Source organism: Lichenostomus cassidix, chromosome 5 (genome assembly GCF_008360975.1).
Source record: "Lichenostomus cassidix isolate B80296 chromosome 5, HeHo_3.0, whole genome shotgun sequence".
Taxonomy (NCBI): Eukaryota; Metazoa; Chordata; class Aves; order Passeriformes; family Meliphagidae; genus Lichenostomus; species Lichenostomus cassidix.
Window position 1 is genome coordinate 44,807,888 of NC_139486.1, and position 21,069 is coordinate 44,828,956.

The window sequence follows — 21,069 nt, forward strand, 5'->3', positions numbered from 1 at the left end:
GGGCAAAACCAATACAGCATCAGCCACACAGAGATTTGTACAGGGAGTTGTGGTGCCTAGAAATCCTTTCCATACTCATTCCTACTTGTTAATATTTGCAAACTTTTTTTGTTTTTTAACTGCATCTTGCAGGTTCAGAATAGTGAGATAAAGCTTTTCCTGGTGATCTCATTGGTAACATGTAGCCAAAAAAATATTATAGAGATGAGATAGTGGTATCCAGTTTTCAGAATACTGGGGGGGAATTTTCTGGGATAAGGATGCTTGCACTTCTTGCATGTCCCCAGCAGTTGTATCCAGCCCTCTGGTTAAGGAGGTTTCAGGTGCTGCAGAGAACTTGCTGGCTCAGCTGGAGAAGAAATCACTTTTTACCACATGTATTCAGTAAACAATGTGAGTATTTTACCAAAAAGAAGTTTCTCCCTTGAGAGAGGAGAAAAGGATTGGGCAATCTGATCTTGTGGTTTGATACTTTATCTGTACATGTGTTTATTGGGGGAGCAATCTGAGGACAACATAAGGCTATGAATTTTTGTGTGAGGCTGATTTCAATACAAAGGACCTTGATCAACAAAGGTGAGGCTCTTGCGCACTTCTCTGAGCTTTCACTTGTGGTGCTTCAGGTGATGTGGCATTTTCACAGGACTTTTAGCCTTTGCACAAAGAGCAAACTGAAGTGGCTCAGGAAAACTTGCAGCTGGCCAGTAGTGGCTTGAGCTCAAGACAGTGGGTGGCTGTTGGGAAATTTAATGAAGAATTTGATGAAGAAGTGGCAGAACAAGATTGGGAATCACTTGGAGGCAGCAGTGTTTCTGCATAATTTTGCCTTTGAAGTACTTCAAGAACACTGATGAAGTGTGTCTGGCCCTCCACCAGCACAGGACTGGGCTGTGCTTCCTTTCAGCCTGATTTTTTGTCTAAAGGACACCAAGTGTCGTTGCATTCCTGAGGGCGAGGAAGAGCCTCATGTACCTGGTGCCTCTGCTGCTTGCAGGCTGTGAAAGGACTCTCTCAGCAGCACTTCTCCTGATGTGTCCCTGCTGAGCTGCAGCCCCTTAGCTGTTCTGTAAGTGGAGCATGAACCCAGCAGAAGGGTGCTGACTTCTGGTTGTTGTCTCTGGTACAACCTGCTCTGCATGCAAGTGCTCCCTTCTCTAAAGGGGCAGATAAGGCAGGAGGAAATTGCTACTCATGTTCCATTAAACAAGCTGAGGATTTGCCCTGGGTTTATGTAATTTACTGAAGAGCTTTAAATGCCAGCTTAGCTTTGGATCTTGTCTTCCTTATGGGGCATTCCTACCTGCCTCAACTCCCTGGAAAAGAAGAGAGCAGGGATCTCCTTAGCCTGGGCTCGTAGTGCTCAGTTTTTTCTTTGAATCAAAAATGATCCAGTATATCTGATATCAAGCACCAAGTCCTCTGTCTTCTATCCTTTTTCCCCCCCACATCTGGGCTGGCAAATAAAATTTCTTTGCCTCCTGCCTACTTGCCTGGTCTGTAGGTATCACCTGCAGAGCATATTCTGTGGTCAACATACTTGGTGTTAGGCATAAGCTAATTCCTGATTGCTGAACTCAAAGCAGTATCTACCTCCAACTTCATAGCACTGTTAGTGGTGCTCAGCTAATGTGAATAAAGGCTGTATTGCTCCTTCATTGCTAAAATATCATGTCTTTCTCCATTATGTTCTTGAGCTGATTGTCCTTTGTGGATGTGTAGCATGATCTCCAGCCCATGAAAATACACAGACTTCTTCGTGAAGCCAAAGGGTACAATATTTCCATTACTCTGCTGCTGCATTATATAAGATGAATCCTTATGTATTGTAATGTTCTGTTCTGTCTCTTCAAAGAAAAGTTTCAGGAAACCTATAAGCCTTTATAAAGTGAAGGAATTAATGAAAATTACTTGTTCTTAAACTAGCTGTTGCTATTTGTCACATCTTACTGTGGGCATGCTCCTTATTTTCTGAAAAATCAGCTGTGTGCTAGTTACACTGACAGATCCAAGACCATTATCTGTTTATGGAAAAAACGTGGTTTGGATTTTGTTTTTAATTGCTGAGAATTAACTCTTGGCCCAAATATTATTAGAGGAAAAACTGATGCTTTCTCTCTCCATTCCCAAAGCAAAACAACCCAACAAAGCCAAAACCCCAATTAGTCGGAGAGGTTCCAGTGCAAACAATCTCTCTCAGTGTTTGCAGTGCCAATGCTGTGCCAGTGTGAGAGAGCTTGCAAAGTGCCACTGGCTTGAGATGCCAAAGCTGGGGAGCAGCATGAGGCTGTGATGGAGGATTTGTGGCAATTTCTGGGTTGAAGGAGGTAGTTTTGGGATGTTGTAGATACCTGTCTGTGTTGCAGACTTCTTATGTTGATAGTTCTTGGCACAGTCGGTGGTTTCTGTTGTGCTGTTGAGTTGGGAAGCATGAGTGAGTGCAGATTTAAGAAGTTTATTTGCTCACCTCTTGAAATGGAAAAAGAGAACCATTACCACTCTCAGGTTGCTTGGTGATACGAGCATAGAGTCTGAATCAAGCAATTTTCCTCATGGCAAGTTTTTTTACCAAAGATCAAGAAGTTGATAATGGTAAATTCCTCTTTGATGAGGTTTGGTGAGGGAAATGGTGAGTTGCAGCAGAGCCTCTCTTTTAAGTTTCTTTTCAGAGTGGTGAAGGCCCTTGAACCTGTCAGTGTTTCTGGGATATACCTCAGTATCCTACTGGCATATCCCATGATGAAGTCATCCAAGATATGGCCACACGGTTAGCTCAGGGCTATCAGGCTGGGCTAATCCCCTGCTGAATAAACAACACAAAGGTTCCTGGATTTGTTCCTGTTTCCTTAAAGGAATACAGTCAAGTACAGGCAATTAAAAGAGAGAGAGTAAAGTGTAGCTCTAGATATGAACACCTGATTTCAGGCTTTCTGCCCAGGGTGTGTATGGGTTCCTTAAGTTTTTTTAAAGAAAAAACTTTAACAAAACAATTGATGTTTTTCTCATATTTCAGTGTATTTTTTTCCCTGCCATTCCCTTTGGGAAGGGAGAACCCAACAACCACCCAAACAAATTCCAAACAATGGAAGCAAATTTCCTAGAGAAGGAAAGAGCAAAATTAATTTTGAACAAAGTACACTAGAGAAATAACTACTTTCATTTTGCCCTTCTCTCAGGCTCTTCAGGCTGAGCCTTGGCAGAGCCTTTTAAAACAATTTTCGAGTGGGTACCCAGTTCCTTTGAGCAGCTTTTGGAAATTCAGCATCTGTGGAAGCCAGCTTGCCACAAGGATCAGTGTCTTTCCCTGGCAAGATCTCTGCTCTGCCTTCACCTGGTCAGTTTTGTATGTATGGCTGTGATTTTTGTCAATGCATATGTGCTTTTTGCCTGCAACTATGATAATAATTGTAAATACCTATATTTGATCACTGAATCTCACAGTAATATAAAATCTGAGATGTGTAGATGTGACTGTGACCTACTTTGAGCACTTTTTATAGCAATTGTTAGCTTTCAAAATGTTGGGAACAAAAGGAAGGTAGAACAAAGAGAGCAAGTTGCATATGCTTGATATAAAATGGTATAAGGACCTGTGAAGTTTTTATTGCCCTTTTCTTCTAAAACTTTCCTGTTGCTCACCTGCTTCTGAGTGATGCTTTCATTTCATGACCAAGCAACAAATGCTTTGTACCTACTGCATCTTGCCTGCTTTTGTTGTGCATTTGTAATTTGCTGAAGCAACAGCCTACTGTTGCAGTGACCCCTCACCCAGCCCTTCATCTCCTCTTTGTGTACACATCTTATCATGTATGGGATCAAACCTGTCTCATCCAGCATGGGCACCAGGAATATAATCAATGTGCACCTTAATGTCTGGTTAATTTCTTCCTTTGAAGTTGTAAGACTTATTTTTCTGCATCAGGGGTAGAAAGGAAAGGGTGTGTGTGTTCTTCTGATTTGTTTAAATAAATAGCTTAAATATTTAGCTTTAGTATGGGGGTGGTTTTGTTGTTTCTAATAATATTGTCTTAGGCGCAGATACAGGAGGATGTCTTTTGGGAAACCTCCCAGCAAGTTTCTGAGCACTTTAGTTTGTGGTGCACCTTGGACACCTATTCTGTACCTATAACAATTCTTCTTTAATATTCCCTTCTACCACTCTGTCACCAAAAATTCCATGAAAGTAAAAACCTGCTTTCCCTTATAGGTTCCCTCTATAGGACCCAAACACTGGCCTTGTTCTGTAATCCTGGGTAAGCCACTTATCCAGTTGTGCTTAGTTTTTTCCTCCTTCATTAACTGTTGATTCATTGTCTTGCAGTGGGGAGGACTGCTAGGAATGCAGTGTATTCAGTGTGTGCACAATGCCCTGCAGTGACTAGGGTCATCTAAGGACCAACTGTGGAAATTTGGCTGCACTCCTCACTTTCCTTTCCTCCTTGTCATCAGGCTGTGGAAAAAAAGGAAAAAAAATAACACCCCAAAGTCATCGTGCGCACATGGTGGTCAGGGTCACCTAGATATGGGCTTGGCTGCTGATAGCATTTTATCCGTGACTTTCCTGTACCTCTTTAACACTGCTTACAGCTACAAGAAGAAGGTTTTTGAGACAACAAATTGGAAATGGTGACTCTATAGTGCTACCTTGAAAGTAGTACCTCCCTTTTCCTGGAAAAGCAACTTGGGACTGTTCTTCTGTTTGTTCAAATTTGCAGTTTCTGTGTTCAAGTTTTTCACTCTTCAGCTTTGAAGCTTTGAAACAATTTTGATGCTTGAGTTTCACATGTAATTATCAGTCTCCAGATATTGAGTCTTAAAGTGCCAGCTGTTCCTAAGCATCAGGAACCAAATTGGAGGAGTTGACAGTCTATAGGCATAGGCAGGTGACGTGACTTACTCAGGGCAATATAATCAGCTGAGTCAGGATTAAAATTCAAGTCTTATGATTTTCCCAAAGAATGCCAAGCCCATGGGATCCAGCTGACTTTCTGCCACAGCTTTGCACAGGACAAACCTCCTTTTATGCCTCAGGTATTTAAAACAGTCATGTAAGACTGGTCTGAGTTTCCTCAGTGTAGAAATACAAGAGCTGGTGCTAGCTGTCTTTATGGCAGGCAACTTCCTGTTCTGTGATGTGTCTGAAAAGACCTGTGTTGTTTTCCAGGCTCTGGGAAAGTTGTCTTGCAGGAGCAGGTGAACTTTTGCTTGCTAAGCCCCAGCACATACCATGGCAGGAGTTACCTGGTATAATCTGTAGCTCTGTATCAGGTTTTTCATATGTTGGACACAGCCCAAATCTTCAGTATCAGTGCTGACCTTGAGCATAGGCAGCCAAACCTGGGCTAGACAAACTCTGATGTGACCCATTGTGGACATTTTTGTGATGGAAATCAACAGCCCAAGATGCAAAGATTGTCCTGACTCTAGGAGAGATGTTCAAATTCGTTCTTACTGGTGCTGACTGAGTAACTACCTTTTCCTGCCAGAAGGGACCTGGAGAAGCTAACCCTGCCAAGAAGTTTTGGTAACAACTGTTGTTGGAGGTGACTTGACTTCATCTCTGGCAGAGCCTGGCAGGTTTGCCTGACCAAAAGCATTAGCTGTCTGCACATATCCTTCTGCCTTTGCCACTTGTGTCAGGCAAGCATGGGTCTTCCCAAGCTGACTTTTCTGCATCTGAGGCAGCTCTGCTAGGCTCACTTTGGATACCAGTCCATAGTTCTGCTACTCCAGTGACCTCAGCCTCTTCCAAAGTGGTCCTTCCATGATGGTCCGCATTGTGATGATGGAGCTGCTTGCCCAGTGCTTTGCAGTGATGATCTGTAACTAGGGAAGGTATGACAGCACTTGTTAGACTGAGATCTGCTTTGTGCCCCACCTGCACCCTGCAGTGCCCTTACAAACAGGAATAGAGAAAGAACTCAGTCACAGGCTTCTGGGAGAGAAGTCCATCAGAGCTGCAATGTATTTTGCTTCCTGGGGCTCTCTCTAATTTACTGGTCTGTTCCTCTACAGTGCTGTCTCACCATTGAAAAAGCCACATCTGGCTTGAAGCCACTTGAAGCAGCTTGGACAAGAGACTTCCTGCTCTGAACATTGAATTAATGGGCTTGGTCTTTTACACGAATGAAATCCTTTCAGACTTTTGTCCGTGTCAGACTCCCAGCTCTTCTAATTAAGAGGCTTTTAGCTCTGCCAGTGTTTGGGAGCCACAGTGCAGCTGGGCTTTTGATAAAATGAGGAAATGCTAGAGGTAGGGATGTAATGGGTTGGATTTCAGCTTCAAAAAATGTTTCTGAGAGAGAACAGAACATCCTCCTTGCACCACCTTTTTGTTTGCTGCAGCAAAGCTGGGGAGACGTCAACTGCGTGGGCTGCTCTAGAACTGATGAAGCTGATAATAAGAAAGTAAGGTCATCTTTACTTCTGGGGACCTTGGTGTCTCTTAGGCAGCTAAAGGGATGTTTTAGAAAACATATTGCTTCCTTGTGCCTTTTCTTATTCTGGCTGTTTTCTACAATCCTGTCATGGCTCTTGCTTTGAAATGCCTTTTGTTTTCCACCCCTGCTGCTGTCTGATACAGGGTGCTGCTTGTGCTGGGGCTGTATTTTTGCAAAAGGAGTGGGTCTAGAAAAAACCTTCAGGAAGGTGGCCTGTAGAAGTCAACAATTATCATTCATCACTGTGGCTGTTATTCCTCACCATAATCACCTGTAAAATCTAGGCAGCATAAGGTATTCTGGTATTTTTTGCTTTTCCTTCAAGGCTAGCTTTGCAACTTTTATTTGAATATGAAAAGTAAGATGGTGTTCTTTCTGACTTCTTTACTACTTGCATGTACAGACTTGCCAGCAGAAGCAAGCTAACTGTCCAGCTAATGCACAGAATCTAACTTGAGTCTCTAAATTTTGCTGTGTTGGCTCTGTAACACAAAAAATGCTTGGTAGGAGGTTTAAGAAAGAGCAAGAGAGAAAAACATGGTCTGCCTTCTTATTTTTTATGCTTTCTTCCTTTCTTTCCTCTCCTGTATTTCCCAGAGCTTGGGTCTGGCTCTGTGTCCATTGCTTGCCAGGGATGTTTACTTGACTAGAAACATGTAAGAGTACCCATTTACAGGTAGTCTTCTGCAGAGTTTAGTGTCACTTGAGCAGATACTTACTTGAAACAGAGATGCCCTGGAAAAACACTGATTTGAAAGGGGGAATGAAGCGTTCTGCTTGTTCTTTGAAGCAGAACCACCCTCTGGCTCATGAACCAGCAGTAATAAACGGAGTCAAATAGCGTGGGGCATAATTGCCTTCTCCTTTTGTGTCAGCTTCATATCGTTCTCACATGTGACATTGTTCCTGGCCATCATGCTCTTTATCCTCCCATTGTACCAAGAGTGCAAACAGAATTAGTTTGTTTGTTATCGTGGCATCTGTCCGTGGCTTTTAATTTCTTGGAGGTTAAAAAAACCCAACCAACCCAACCCTCAAGCCCTCTTTGTCCAGCACTGTTTAAATCTGCTCTCAGCCTGCTTGCACAACTCACTTCTGCCCTGCAATGCAGAAAACAGGTCTGCAGAAGGAGAAATCTAAAGCAATCAGTGCAACAAGGCTTCAAAAATGTGGTGTTGTTGCTGAAGAGAAGTTGTCTGGAGAAGCAGTCTGATTCCATGAGATCGGTAAGTCAGAAGGTGGCTTGGTGTAGGGATGCATTGCAGGCACATTTTTGCTGTCACAGTGCTCAGCTTTAATGTGTGCTCCCTTTCCTTTTTGCTTTAGATACTTGTAACTGGTGGGAAATATTTTCTTTGGCCTCAGAAATATCTCCATAGTTTTGTGGTTTCCTTCCTATAAAGGTGAATGTTTCAGATTAAAATTCTGTTTGGCAGCTCATGAATTCTCAAAACAGAGGCTTGAAGGCAAGGGGTGAGGAGTGCCCAGCTTATTAAATTTTTCCCAATGTAGCAATTGTCTGACCTTTCTTTGTACTGTAACAGCATTGAAAAAAAAGATGGAGCTACTATTTGGAAAGCATTAACAAGAAAATTTCAGAGGTGGATGGCCAGAGAGAGGACCTGTCTGGGAGAGACATTTCTTCTCTTTCTTCTGTCACTTGCACAGATCTTCCTCCTATCTGCTCTTGCCCTGCTCTGGGTTCTTGCAGTTTTAATGCAGGTTGTGTCCAAAGGTGGTGCCGAAAAGAAACAAAAGGAGGAAAAGTACATGTTATTGCCAGAGGAGCCAAGACCAGAGAGAAGCAGCTCACAGCGTTTGAGCCCCGTCTCAGCTGATGTGGGACTATTGCTGTGCTCCCATGCAGATTTACCTATGTGCTTTAATATTCCTTTCCCACTCTCTTGTCTCCACTGAAACCTTCCCTTGGCACCTGGCTTTCACCAGCAAAGGGCTCAGACAGCACTGAAGATCTGGGGCAGAGGAGGAGAGATGGCAACAGAGCCTTCCTGTGCAGGGTGTGGGGTCCGTCACAGAGTGGAAGGCTTAGTTACACCCATGTTGTGTACAGGGTGTACCTCAGTGTAGTGTGTGTCTGACACAAACTCACTTCCCCCTCCATTCAGTTCATACAACCATGGAATATTTTGGGTTGGAAGGGACTTTTAAAGCTTATCTAGTCCGGATATGGATGCTGAATGTTGTTCTTTCAACCTTCGAGGCCTTTAACTATATAATGTTTGACTGTGTTTTCTCCGTTTCCTGCCCCCCAGCTCTGTTTGGCCCTGCCCTGAGGGAAAAGACTTTGAGAAGATGGAGAACCAGACTGGAGTTCTCTTGGGATATGTCCGCTGGGAAGAAAAAGAGGAAGGGGGTGAGGAGGATGGGGTGGCTCCTCGTGTTTCTCCTCCCAGCCAAATGAGCAGACTGGAAGATGTGCAGGTGGAGATGCTTGAGAAGGCAAGGGAGCTCTTCCAGCTGTGTGACAAGGATGAGAAAGGTTTTATCACCAAGGTTGACATGCAGGTGAGGGAAGAAAAGTTTTCCTCTGTCCTGGGAGGATCTGTAAAATCATGGGTGGCAGAACAGGGGACAATGTGGCATGTCTTCACTCTTGGTGATTGTGGATGTGCATGTGGCCTCTGTCTCATTCATATTTCTGGGAATCAAATGCTGGCACAGCCAGCTGTTAGGAACTAAAACTCCCAGGAGGGCCTCACACCTCCAGGGAATTCCTGAGACAAATGGGACTACAATTCCAAATTTTTAAGGAATGCATAAAATAAAAAATTGTGTCAGTTTTTACAAACATCAGGCATACAGTGGATGGGAAATCTGGAGGGAAAAAAAAATCTTTGGGTTGTTTTTTTTTTTAATTAAACCAAACAACAACACCCCCAAAACCCCACACTCTGAACAATCCATCAACTTCTCAACAAAAAAAGTTGAGACAAAAAGTTATACAGTCATAGCTAAAGCCTGGTCCAAAAACTCACCTTAGACCTGAACTATAACTTTACTCTATAATAATGTGTTTTGCTGCTTTCTGTGAAAAAAAAGTATTTGTTAACACAACCCCTGTAGTTCTTAGTGAGTTTTGTTTTAAAGATTTATCAGGAAGGTTACATGTGGATTGTTTCTCTCTCCACGTCTATAAATAACACTTGACAGGTTCATGCTGCTTTAAATATTTACTCACTTTGTTTTGGGTTGTGTGATGCCTAATTTTTATAGTTACATAAATAAATTTTTATCAGGATTTTATCTAAAGCTGCACATTTAACGGACAGCTATGAGGTTTTAGCCTACACCTCTTTGTTATTTGTTTCTTGGAGTGTCCCTCCATACTAGGTGCTCTGCACAGGTATTATGAAGGAGAATTGCTCTGCTCCTTGTAGCCATGCTGTGGGAATAATGATACAGTTCCAGCAGGCAGAAGGTTACAGGAAAAAGCTAACTCACTGTTATGGACTGAACATTTCCTTTAGGATCTGAAAGATTTCCTGCAAGAGCTTGGAACTAAATCCAGATAGCCACAAGTCTGACCTCTCTCTCTGACCAAAGAGATGGAGCTGGTACCTGATGCGCCCAGAGAGAGCTCTCTTGGGAGCAGCAGTGGTCACAGGAGGCTGGCAGTGCCACCTTTGAGCAGGAATGGAGGGAGGCAGGCAGTGAACTAGAGACAGTGGTTCTGTAGTGGGGGAGCCAGCAGGCTGAGCTTTCTCCAAACAAAATAACCTGAAATTCCCTCTCTGCATCCTGGTTTAATCATCCAGTAATGGAAAGAGTCACCGTATCAATGGCTCCAGACAGGTGATTGTGTCATCACTCAGCTGTACTGGCAGACTGTCAGATTCTGAGCAGGATACAGTGCTGAAAGGGCACATTGCTGTGGACCAGAGCTGAGGCTGGCAGGGACAGTCACAAGGAAGACTTGAGTCATGCTTCAAGTTTGTTTGTTCTTTTGTCTTTGCAGCGGCTCCAGAGTGAACTCCCCCTAACCCCTGAGCAGCTGGAGACTGTGTTTGACAGCTTGGAACAGAATAATAAGGGATACCTGACACCTGTGGAGTTCAGTATGGGTCTAGGTAAGGACTGAACAGAGGCAGAGGAAGGAAAAAGCCCACCTGTGACAGGATGTTTTTTGTTGGTAAGAAAGAAAGTGCAGTGGTTCTGCTGAAGCTGCACCAGCTATGCAGGACAATGCCCCATGCTCATGTGAGCATCATTGGAGAAGGTGGGTGTGTATCCCCATCCTCGAGGCTTTGTGCTGCCTTCTTCCACACCTGTTACCTGCCTACCTGGTAGAGCCAGCCATAGAGAATCTCCTGCTGGAGAAGGTACATACTGCAAACTGTCTGGCTATCTGATCTGCAGTTGTTAATCTGCATGAAAATATGCCTCTTGGCAACTGTCTCCAGCTGGTAGCACTGCAGTTCAAGGGCATTAGTAGAGGCCTGTCAGTAGGCTAGAACACTGGCAAATAAGTCTTTGTCTTCTTCTTACTGCTGTCTTTTCCAAACACTAGGAGAATGCTAATCCTTGACCAGAGTCCTCACCCAGCAGCACAGGTGCTCAGCTGCCTTAGCTGGTTGTAAGCTCAGAAAATCTGCACCTGTCAGCACCTTCCTTGGACATGCAGAGGTGTTCAGTGGATAAGGTCAAAGCAAGTGAACACAAGTGGTCTAGGGTTTTCAGAAGTGATGGAAGAGCCTCCTGAATTTTGCTGTCCTGATCGCTCAGACTGTTTGCTCCTGTCTTTTTCACAGCTTGGGAGGGAGAGTTTCTAATGCTGCAGTTTGAATGGTCTGTGAGAACACTGTGAGAGAAGTTGCAGAGATTTCTTCTGAATAAACCCAGAAAGCTTTGTCTTAGGCCAGCCTGTTCAGGGACTGTTTTAACCCATTGAGTGCCTTCTACCTGTTCCTGCCCTGTTCCTCTGTCCTTGTTGGCTGCTTCCACTGCTTTTGGCAGAAACAAAAGTAATCTCAGGAGTGTGGATTTTCCAGTCCAGCACTGTGTAGCAGGTGAATGGGCACCATTTGGGCACCCTGGCATCTACAGTGCCCTCTGTGTTATGACTTGGTTACTCCCAAATCTTGTTGTATGAGGCATTTGTCCCATGGCCACAGCCTCAGATGGACATCACGAGGGCATCTGCCTAAGTGCCTTTGCTGGTAGAGGCAGACAAGTTTTCTTTTTGTGTCAAGTACCACCCTGTGTTGGCAGCCTGGCTCCATGACACTTGTTCCAGTCTAGGCAAAACGTTTAATTTCTGCATCTCTTTTCTTTGTGGTCATTCTTTGTGTGTGGCATCATTGATATCCTTTTCAGACTTCCCCCTCACTCAACAGTTTGGCCTGGCTGTCTTTCTTATGGAGTGTACAGGGATGAATCAAAGGAAGCAATGCAAGCTGCAATCAAGTCTGCTTCTTGAGAGGGCTCCTTGCTCCTAATAGGATGTCAAAACAATCTTAAGATCATTCTCTACCTCAATTTTCCTATCTCTACCTCAATTTTCCCATCTGTAAAAGAGAGATAATGAGACATAATGACTCTTTCTCAAAAGCAGACATTAAAAGTGCCTAATCTAAGCCCTTCTCCTTAATTAACTGTCTGATTATCAGGCTTTAACTAAGTAGGGCCTGTATCTCCACACTACAGGTTTTTTTACAGCGCGTTTTAAGAGTGGGAGAGAAGTGGCTAAACTCTGGATATATGGAGCTAAGAAGAAGTAGAGTTAATTCCTTTGAAGTATAATAATGGTGGGTATTTCTCCCCTTAGAGTAGTTTCTTGTTCTCATCTGCACTCTGTGACCATTCTTGCCTCCTGGTCTTGTACTTGGGACATCATTTCTGCCTTTTGATCCAAGCAGATATATTTTGGAAAGGAAGAGTAGCTGCTGCTGAAGGCCTGACCTCTGTATACAGATGAGAGCCTGTGTTTTGGATAGGATTGCTTGATTTGTTTCTTTGAGAAGAATTTGTTCCCAGCACCAGTATTTGTCACATGCCTTGCATAGCAGGAGGTTCTCGTGGCATTAGTGTCTCAGCATGAAACAGAACCCAGATAGCTGGAAGCCATCTGTACGTGGGATGGGGCAGGAGGAGGTGCTTAGAGGGCCAGTTCATTCTGTCCTACACAATCCTAGCAAGAGGCTGTCCTTGTTGCGTAGCGCTTGGCTCAGAACAGATGCAGCACATGAGGAGGGAGGGATAATGAGCCCCTCCTCTCCTGTTTTTAAGCTGAGGAACTGCAGCATGGTACTATTCGGGGCTGGGCATGCAGTCCCAGAGAGAGCTTGTGGGATCGCTGGCGCCTGAGCCCACAGCGCCGCTGTGTGGGAGTGCAGTGACCTCATGCCACATGCTTTCCGTGCTGAGCTCCAAGGCCGTGGGTGGAAGCTCATCTGCACGCAGATGTGAGCAGAGCCCTGGCAGCCTACTGCTGGGCTGGGAGCCACTTTCAGGCCCAGCACTGTGGAAGGGACACTGACATCACTCAGGACGTCAGAACGGAGGCTCTTCACTGACCGGGAGCTGCATCCTACACCAGCAGCATGCAGGAGGCTTCTCATGGAGCTCTGTCAGGCTGCCATATAAATAGCAGCTCATTAAATGACATCCAATTTGACTTTCTTTATTCTTCCTCTCTTCAACTTCCACCAGGAAAGTTAATAGGGATTGAATTGTGTCAAGGGACTGGGAGAATGGATCACTCCAGACACGAGGAGACCTTTGAGTCAGGCTGGTCAGATGACTTGGACCCAGCAGATGATGATGAAGAGAAACGATTCTGTTCCATGATGGAGCAGCTCGGAGCAGCCCAGTTGTTTGAAGAGTAAGTAGGGGAGTCACATGGCATTGCTTCTACCCTGTTTTGATCTTGCTGTACCAAAACTTCAAAGTACCAGAAAAGACAAAAGAGGTGAACTGAGCTGCTTGTTGTCTGAAGCACTGCTTGGGCTTTCTGTACTGCTGCCTTGGGCTTTCATATGCTTGGTAGCAAATGCAGTGCAGTCTGGGTTTTCTCATCCATAACGAATTACTTTTAGCTCAGTGTTTTTCACAGTTTCCCAAATTTGAATTCATAACAGCTGTAAAATGGAACAGCTGGTGGCATGCAAGTCCAGCCCAGGCAGCAAATGAAAAGAAGCATGTGAGGGTTAGACAAGGTAAGGAGGAGGACTGTGCTCTCTGTTCCAAAATTATGAGTGACTGTTCATGTATTTTCAGACAATCATTTGTAAGAGTCTCTGTGAAGGATCTGTGTTCAAGGAGCTGCTTGGGAGTGGGCTGATCTTGAAGAGTGTGAAAGGCTAAACTGGGCAAGGGGTGCTCATCTGAGCCTTGAAACTCGATATTAATGCCCTTGCATGTAGCCCCAGTAGAGTCTGCTGGTCCCAGTGTCATCCAGCCTTTTTTCAGGCTTTCCAACATGAAGCATTATGCATAACTGGTTCTTACTGATGGACACCTGCAGACCCTGGGGTGCCCAACTGCATCTGTGACTGTCCTTTTCAGGCATTGTGGTCCAACAGTGTTGTCAGTTTGCAGGGAGCAGTCCAGGTTAGGGAAGGAGGTGGACAGGATTGGAGACAGAAGCTGAGAGTGACAGAGTTTGCTGCTTTCAGAGCTGCATCTGTCATGAAACAGACTTTTTTTCCTTATTTCATTATGATGCAAAGCACCTGCATGTTTTTAATGCTAAACAACTTCTGTGTGGAAAAAAATCTGGAAAGCTGTTATGCTTCAAACAGTGGGATGACACTGTGAAAGGCCATATTACTCTTCGAGGTTTCTACTGTTTATAAATCTCCTTTGAGAAGTAGAAGTCTTAAAGTGGAATTATGCTTTGTTTTATTTTGACCACTTACTTGCAGTTTTATGCAATGAGTTCAGTAGCTACTTCATGTCATGTCTTTGTGCCAAACCAGCTGTTGTAAAGCAGTATTATCAAGAGAAGCTAATTGGGGTGAGAGCAGGAATCTGAAATATTTTCACTGCTTTCTCTAGAAAGAAATTGTTTCATTTAATAACAGGACTCAATATGTTATTTTATCTATATCTAAAATGTGAAGTTTTGATGCAGTGCTATAATTTTTTTAACTTAGGACAGAAAAAGAAGGCTGTCATGCAATACTGGCAGAGGAAATCCAAAGCTTTTTGGTTGGTTTGTGTGTTTTTGCTGTTTGTGTCTTTTCCCAAAGAATATTAAGGGAGACAAATACATAGACAAAAATATCTATTTGGATACAGAAAAATATCTACTGGATACTAAGGTATAATTATTCTGTACCTTTCAAGTCAGTTTTTCCAAAGTGTTTTGTGAATTAAAAAAAAATAAAATAAAAAAAGCTCTTCAATAAAAAGAAACATGAAGTGATGTCTGCAGGCTTATGAGATACTTTAGGAATGTGTAAGTTTGTAAGTGCTGTGTACAATTTGCTATGAATTAAATGTCAAAACAGTGTAATCATTGTTGCAGGTTCAGAAAATGATGTCCTTGGTTTTCCAGGGCTTCCTCCATTGTTATCCTGATGAGACACTTGAGCAAATTTGCATCTTTTTTTGGGCCTTGGTTTCCAAACCTGTAAAAAAATGAGGACAGTAGCAGCCACCAGTACAGTCCTAGTGTAAGAAAAACACCTATGTGATTTGTCCTAAAATCCCTGTACTGTAACAGTTTGACTGTAACACACAGAAAAATTGCCGAATATTCATTTTTTCAAGTCTTGATGTAGACACCAGTTGTGTTATCGATGAATACTTGGAAAAACCATCATTCCATGTTTGCTTCCTAGATTATTTTTCTTTTCTTCTTTCAAATGACTTCCTTTATTTTGACCTCAGAATAGATCCCACTCCACGTGCATGCTCTGTCACTGTCCAATTTCCCTCTTTGCTGTAATGATGTAACAGAAATCATCACAGGAGAACGGCAGTTTGTCCTGAGTGCATGTTGGATTTGGAATAACAGTAAGATGACACAATAACTCTTGTGCTTTCCTTCTATCTTGTGTACTTGCTCTAGCCCGCATGAGATCCGGGAGCTCTGGGCTCGCCTACGAAAGGAGCGTCCAGAGCTCTTATCCAATTTTGAAGAGTTTCTGTTACGTGTTTCATCCTACATAAGGGAGGTGAATCATGAGAAGGAGTCTATGGAACAGGCACTGAAGAGGTAAGGAGAGCATTGTGCCCATTTGCTGCCAGAAGCCAGCTGATACTTGGATCCTGTCTCACATTCAAGGAGAGACAGGGTTACAGGACACACAGATATTTCTTACTGCAATAAAATTACTCTATCTTGGTCTGATCCCCATGGGTTTGCTCTGCATCAGTGCTCACCCATAACATTTTTTCTGGTTAAAATACCATGCAGTGCTACCCAGCTGTTAGTAATCTGTTTCCACCCTCCTCTTTCCTTTCTGTATTCTCTTTTTCTCTCCTGACCTGTATGCACCTGTCTTTTGTAGGAAGGAGTCAGATCATGATCGAGAAGTCAGGTGCCTTTATGAAGAAATGGAACAACAGATCAAAGCAGAAAGGGAGAGGCTGGTCTGCCAGGTACCTTCTCTCTCTTTCCCTCTCTTGGCTTGAAGGCAAACTTCCTTTGGTCTGAAGTAGAGGTGGTGGCTCGTATGGCCTAGGAACAGCTCTTACTGTTCTGGGTATTGTGTGCAGCTGTGTATCTTTACCTCTGCAGGAAGCACTGAGGCATGACAGGAGTAACCTGCTCCAGAAGGAACTGCACAACAAAGAGCAGGAGCTGGAGAAAATCCTCTACCGCCAGAAGAAGGTAACAGGATCCAAACCTTTCTAACAAAGCTCAGCCCCCTCTGCTGTCTTTCTGCTGAGGCCTTTTCTGATGGAAAATGGTGTTTCAACTACTGAGTGTTGGTCCTAGATAATCTGGCTCTAGCTAGTGTTCAGATGGTTTGTCAAGTAATTGGTTTGTGTTCAGCTGTAATGCCTTTCTGTGAATGTTTTTTCCATGCATTTTCTTACCTGCTTTGTGTTCTTTTGACACAATCTTCTTGTGAGTTGTATGATACTGGCAAGGAAGATGAGGTAAACGTTTGAAAGTTGTGAGTTTGGAGCCTTTTGTGGTGTGTAAGGAAGATGTGTATGAAAGAGGCAGATTTCTCTAGTTTTTGTTTTCTGGCTGCTCCAAGATGATCCAGAGTGAACAGTTCTGTGACACTTAGAAAGGTACATATTGCAGATTTGCATTTGGGCACTTGATGATGCACTCATTAATCAGTCACATAAAAGCTCAATGCACACACTGTCCTTCAGCCTGCCATCCCAGGCATGGACATTTGGGTGGGATGGTCCATTTTGGATGGCTTTTTCCTTGTTGTCTGAAGAACTGAGATGTGACCCCCACAGAAACAAGTCATGGTAGGTACCTGCAAGATGCTGGAGACTGGGGGTATCCCAGTTGGATACCTAGCTGTAACGTGGATGAAATGGCACTTCTCTGGAATTCCCAGCTCACTGTGCAGCAGCTGGAAAAGCCAACGTAACTGAGGTGCCATCAGGAATGATATTAAGATAGAGGATGTATTTTCCCTGCTGCCTACATCTCTGATGTTTCTCATTTAGTGTCTTCAGTTCTGGTCTCCTCTAATTCCACTGTCCTTGGGTAAGAAGGTACAGAGTGCTAATATTACTGAGAAAATGGAAAACTTGCCTTAGGAAGAGAAACCAGGAAAGTTTAGACATGGTTTTGGAGAGAGGGAATCTGAGGGAAGATACAAGTGAGCTTTATGAACTTGGGAAAGTGATGGATAAGATCCACACAAAACTGTTATTCCCCAAGTCCTGCAACAGCAGAGGTAAGGGACACTCAGTGAGACCAGTATGAATTTGATTTAGAAGAATGCACTTCTTTATACAGAGATTATGGACTTCTACTATACAGAGATTATATGGACTTTTGGCCACAGGAGGCGGACAATATCAGCAGTTCAGAAATTAATTGGACAAACAAATGGACAATAGGCTTGTAAATATTCTTTAAAAGGAGTAGTCAGAGACTTGGCCTCTAACATCCCTAGTCCAGGGACCGTGGATGATAAGGGTGTATGAGAGGAATGGACCACAGTTAGGAGCCTGGGCATGCTCTTCCTAGGTAGCATCTCCTCTTGCTAAGGATCAGGGCAGAACACTGGGGCTGCATGGTCACTTCCTGTTACTCAAATGGTCATTTCTGATGCTCTTAACTCCGAGGCTTGTACTGAGCTATGTGGATAATCGGGTCCCTCTTGTGGCCTAAGACCAGTACTGTGGTGGTGCTATTCCACAGTATCGCTTCCAAGTAGAGACCACAGAAAAGGGAGAGTTGTACATGATGGAGATTTTTTAGGGAGGGGCAGGTGTTCTTTATTTAAAGCTTGTCCCTTGGCTTATTGAAAGATCTGAAGGCTGTAAGCAGGGGTTGCTGGTTTTTAGCCTCGACTCCACTGCTGGGCATATGTAGTCTTGCTGAAATATTTCCCAATGTCCACAGGACTGCAGGACTCCAGGCAAAGCTGGGTGTGACTTGCCCTTGTAGCCTCAGTGGGGAGAGAGGTGAGGCTTGTGTTTCAAGGAACCTAGGAAAGGTCAGCTCCTTTTATTCCTGCTCTTGACTGTTGTACACCTGTGCTGGCAGAGAAGACAGTAGCAAGAAAAAAAAGCATTTTATCTTCCGCCATGGTGTGCTGCTTTATTTTTCCTTTGAGAGGCAAAGAAAGTAGGCTGAGAGAAAAGGCAGGCTGAAGGTGTCAGTGTGGAGGCTGACTCTGCCACCTGCTACCCTGATCAGACCTGATTCCTGGTGCATCTCTCTGGTTATAAGCATGGATTGCATACTTTTATTTTGGGCTATAAGTTCATAGATCGGTACCACAGTTTCTGTGTAACAGCAGTTTCAGCAGAGGGTCCTGGTTAGGTGGTATGGCTGGATACTACAGTGCCAGTAAGATCCTTCTTGGAATGTTCTACTTGTCAACTGAGATGGGTGGGTTTGACTGTTGCATCTGTCTGTGATTCTCACAGACTATGCCAGCCACTTGTAAGGAATTGAGTCACTGGCTGACTTCATGACAGCAGGCTTTGAACTTCCCAAATCAGGCCTGTTAGCTGTGCTGAGGGCTTGTGCTGCCTAGAGTGCAGCTGTACCCTGGTGGCATTTAAACAACGTATCTAGCCCAAGGTCCTGTCTCCAGCAGTAGTAAAGGCCACCCAATCACCTCAATTTCCAGTGTAGTGTGAGATGCCCCTAGCACCTCAATATATTCTCCTTTCAGCCACCATGGGTTCAGGAAGCCCCTAAACTAGAGGATGCATTTCAACAACTGCACTTAATAAGTCCTGACAGACACAACCCTGCTTCCACCCACATTTTTCCAGTCCTTCTTTGACCCTCATTTGCACTCTGATTCCTACAATGCCTGACAGCAGCAGACTCCTCACACTGCTTCAAGCATTTCCTCAGCTGTGCCTAATTGCATTGCTTGGTTCCCCAGTGCTGGCATGATGAGAGAATTTCTTCCAGTTCACCTTCTTGATGCACTGGTAGCTCTGTAGACTTAAGCTGTGTTTACCCCTTTCTGCCTCATTGTTTACATCTGCTTTTTCAGCTTGTTTTTACAGTTGAGATTGTAGCACAAAACCCTTCCTCTGTGTTTAACCCCTCCTCCTCTCCCATTGCAGCTGGAACATCAGCTACAGTCACTGAACTCGGAGCAGCTGGAGACCCGAGTGCAGAATGAAAGGCTCCGGCACCTGAACGAAAACCTGCTTGAAGAGCTGGAGAAAAGCAAATGGGAGCTGGAAGCAGTGAAGGGGCAATTACAGAAGCTCCAGAAAGAGGCTCAGCTTGAGCAAGAGCAGAAGGACAGGTGGGAAAGGGCAAAGACACAGACAGAGAAAGAAAGATGGGCAAGTAGTTAAAGAATAAGTATCCCTAGTTAGGAACCTTGGTCTCATTAGAGGAGTGCCTGTCTCTTTTTGAGGAAAAAAAGAAACATCCCAGTGGTTTTATGGGCCTAAACAGGGAGTGATACTGCTAGGTCTTGCTTACCTTTTGTGGGAAATTAATATGTTCTAGAAAATCAGTACAAAAGCACAGACGTTCCTTAGCCTACAGGAGGCTTCTCCGTGTATTTTTCAGTTCACCATTACCTCTGTGATGCTTTCTTGAAAGATCCTCTTCTAAGCACTTGTGTTCCCATTTCTGGGTTAAATCTAATAACACATCTATAAATCATCAGAATGTTTCAGGTCCAGATGACAGTGAGCATTCTTCCCATCTCTAGCAGGTGAGGAAGTGGAGGATGAGTTGCCTGCTCTCATGTTGGAGGAGAGCAGGAGAGCTGTGGTACAACCCAGCCATGCCAGTTCCTACAGCAGTGCTGCCTCCTCTGAATTCTCCTAGCATAGGGCAGGCCCTTATCTCTGAGAATACCATGAGTGCCCCTGAGAGAAGTATGTTTGTATTTTCTCTCACATTAATTTATTTCCCCTTTTTAAAATACCTTTTGCGCAGGGATGTATTTAGAGTCTCCAAGAACATGCAGAAAGAGAAACAAAGCCTCCTTCGGCAGCTGGAGCTCCTCAGGTAAGAACTGGTGGAGGCTGGAAGGAAATGCTGAGCTCTTACACCTGTAAGGGGCTGAGGATTCAGCACTGTGCTCATTTCTCCCATGGAAAGCTACAGGATTGTATTCAAGCAGTGTTTAGACTCTGCTTGTTTTTCTAGGTCCAGACAGAGTTGTGCAGTTTGGCCAGCTCTGGCACGCTACAGACTATGTTATTTCACGAGGTAATCCCTCCTCTGGAGGAATTTAGTCTTTCCTGCTGGCTAAGGCAACCATGTAGAGCCCATTACCTTGGCTGGGATACATGGATATCCCAAAATGTCTGGCCATAAACAACATCTTTATCTCTGTTCCCAAGCTCTCTTTCTGTTCTCACTTTCAAATGTAGGTTTTTACTTCATTTTTGACAAGCATCTTATTATGCCTTTCCTGTGTCTTCCTTTGGAGCAGAGACATGAACAAGAAACTTCGAGATGAGCGAGATGCTTTTGAAGCCAAGAAGCTGGTTAGTCTAAGAAAGAAAACCTTAATTCCCAACCACCCTCCTTTCATCTGCTGCTGTTGCTGTCACCACTTGGGGGCCTGTCACTTCCACGGGGGACAATGACAAGAGCTCACGGGGCCTGGTGTTGTGCTTAATACAGACTTTGCAGCACCTGTGTCTGTGCTGGAGGCAAGCTCTGCTGGGTGCTGCTGCCAACTGCCTGGGTTTAACCCAAGGCACGTTGGCTGGGGACTGTCACACAGCCCCGAGCAGGGCTGCAGTGGGTGCTGCCTGCTGCACATGTGGGGTCTGTGCCCTGTGACAGGCACTGAGCACAGCAAGAAGGAGAGAGAAGCTGGATGCATCCCTGGAACTGGGTGGTAAGGAAGAAAATGGATTCCCAGATGTTCTGCTGGCTGACTGGGCATGGAGTGGCACAGGAAGGTTTTGGAGTTTTTCTAGCCTCCTGAGTTTGTAGTAGATGTTTTCAGAGTTCCTCTGGGGCAGCTTCCCATTCCTGTGAACTCTGCTGGGTGCAGCAGTGAGCCTTGTGTCAGGG

At 44.3% G+C, this 21,069-nt stretch overlaps 1 protein-coding gene across 7 annotated transcripts in view; it reads left to right on the forward strand.

Annotated features, from left to right (window-relative positions):
- Positions 1-21,069, forward strand: part of CRACR2B (calcium release activated channel regulator 2B) — a 44,926-nt gene that overhangs the window by 9,264 nt on the left and 14,593 nt on the right. For 5 of the 7 annotated variants that reach the window (XM_085062786.1, XM_085062780.1, XM_085062785.1 and 2 more), the window contains 9 exons: positions 8,711-8,963; positions 10,414-10,525; positions 13,107-13,278; positions 15,472-15,618; positions 15,914-16,004; positions 16,144-16,236; positions 19,140-19,327; positions 19,975-20,046; positions 20,477-20,531. In XM_085062786.1, the coding sequence (XP_084918912.1) occupies positions 8,751-8,963; positions 10,414-10,525; positions 13,107-13,278; positions 15,472-15,618; positions 15,914-16,004; positions 16,144-16,236; positions 19,140-19,327; positions 19,975-20,046; positions 20,477-20,531 (1,143 nt within the window). In that variant the 5' untranslated portion in view covers positions 8,711-8,750. Of the gene's footprint in view, positions 1-3,243; positions 3,332-7,548; positions 7,664-8,710; positions 8,964-10,413; positions 10,526-13,106; positions 13,279-15,471; positions 15,619-15,913; positions 16,005-16,143; positions 16,237-19,139; positions 19,328-19,974; positions 20,047-20,476; positions 20,532-21,069 lie in introns of those variants that run through there. The other 2 variants (XM_085062787.1, XM_085062783.1) reach the window with 2 other exon arrangements.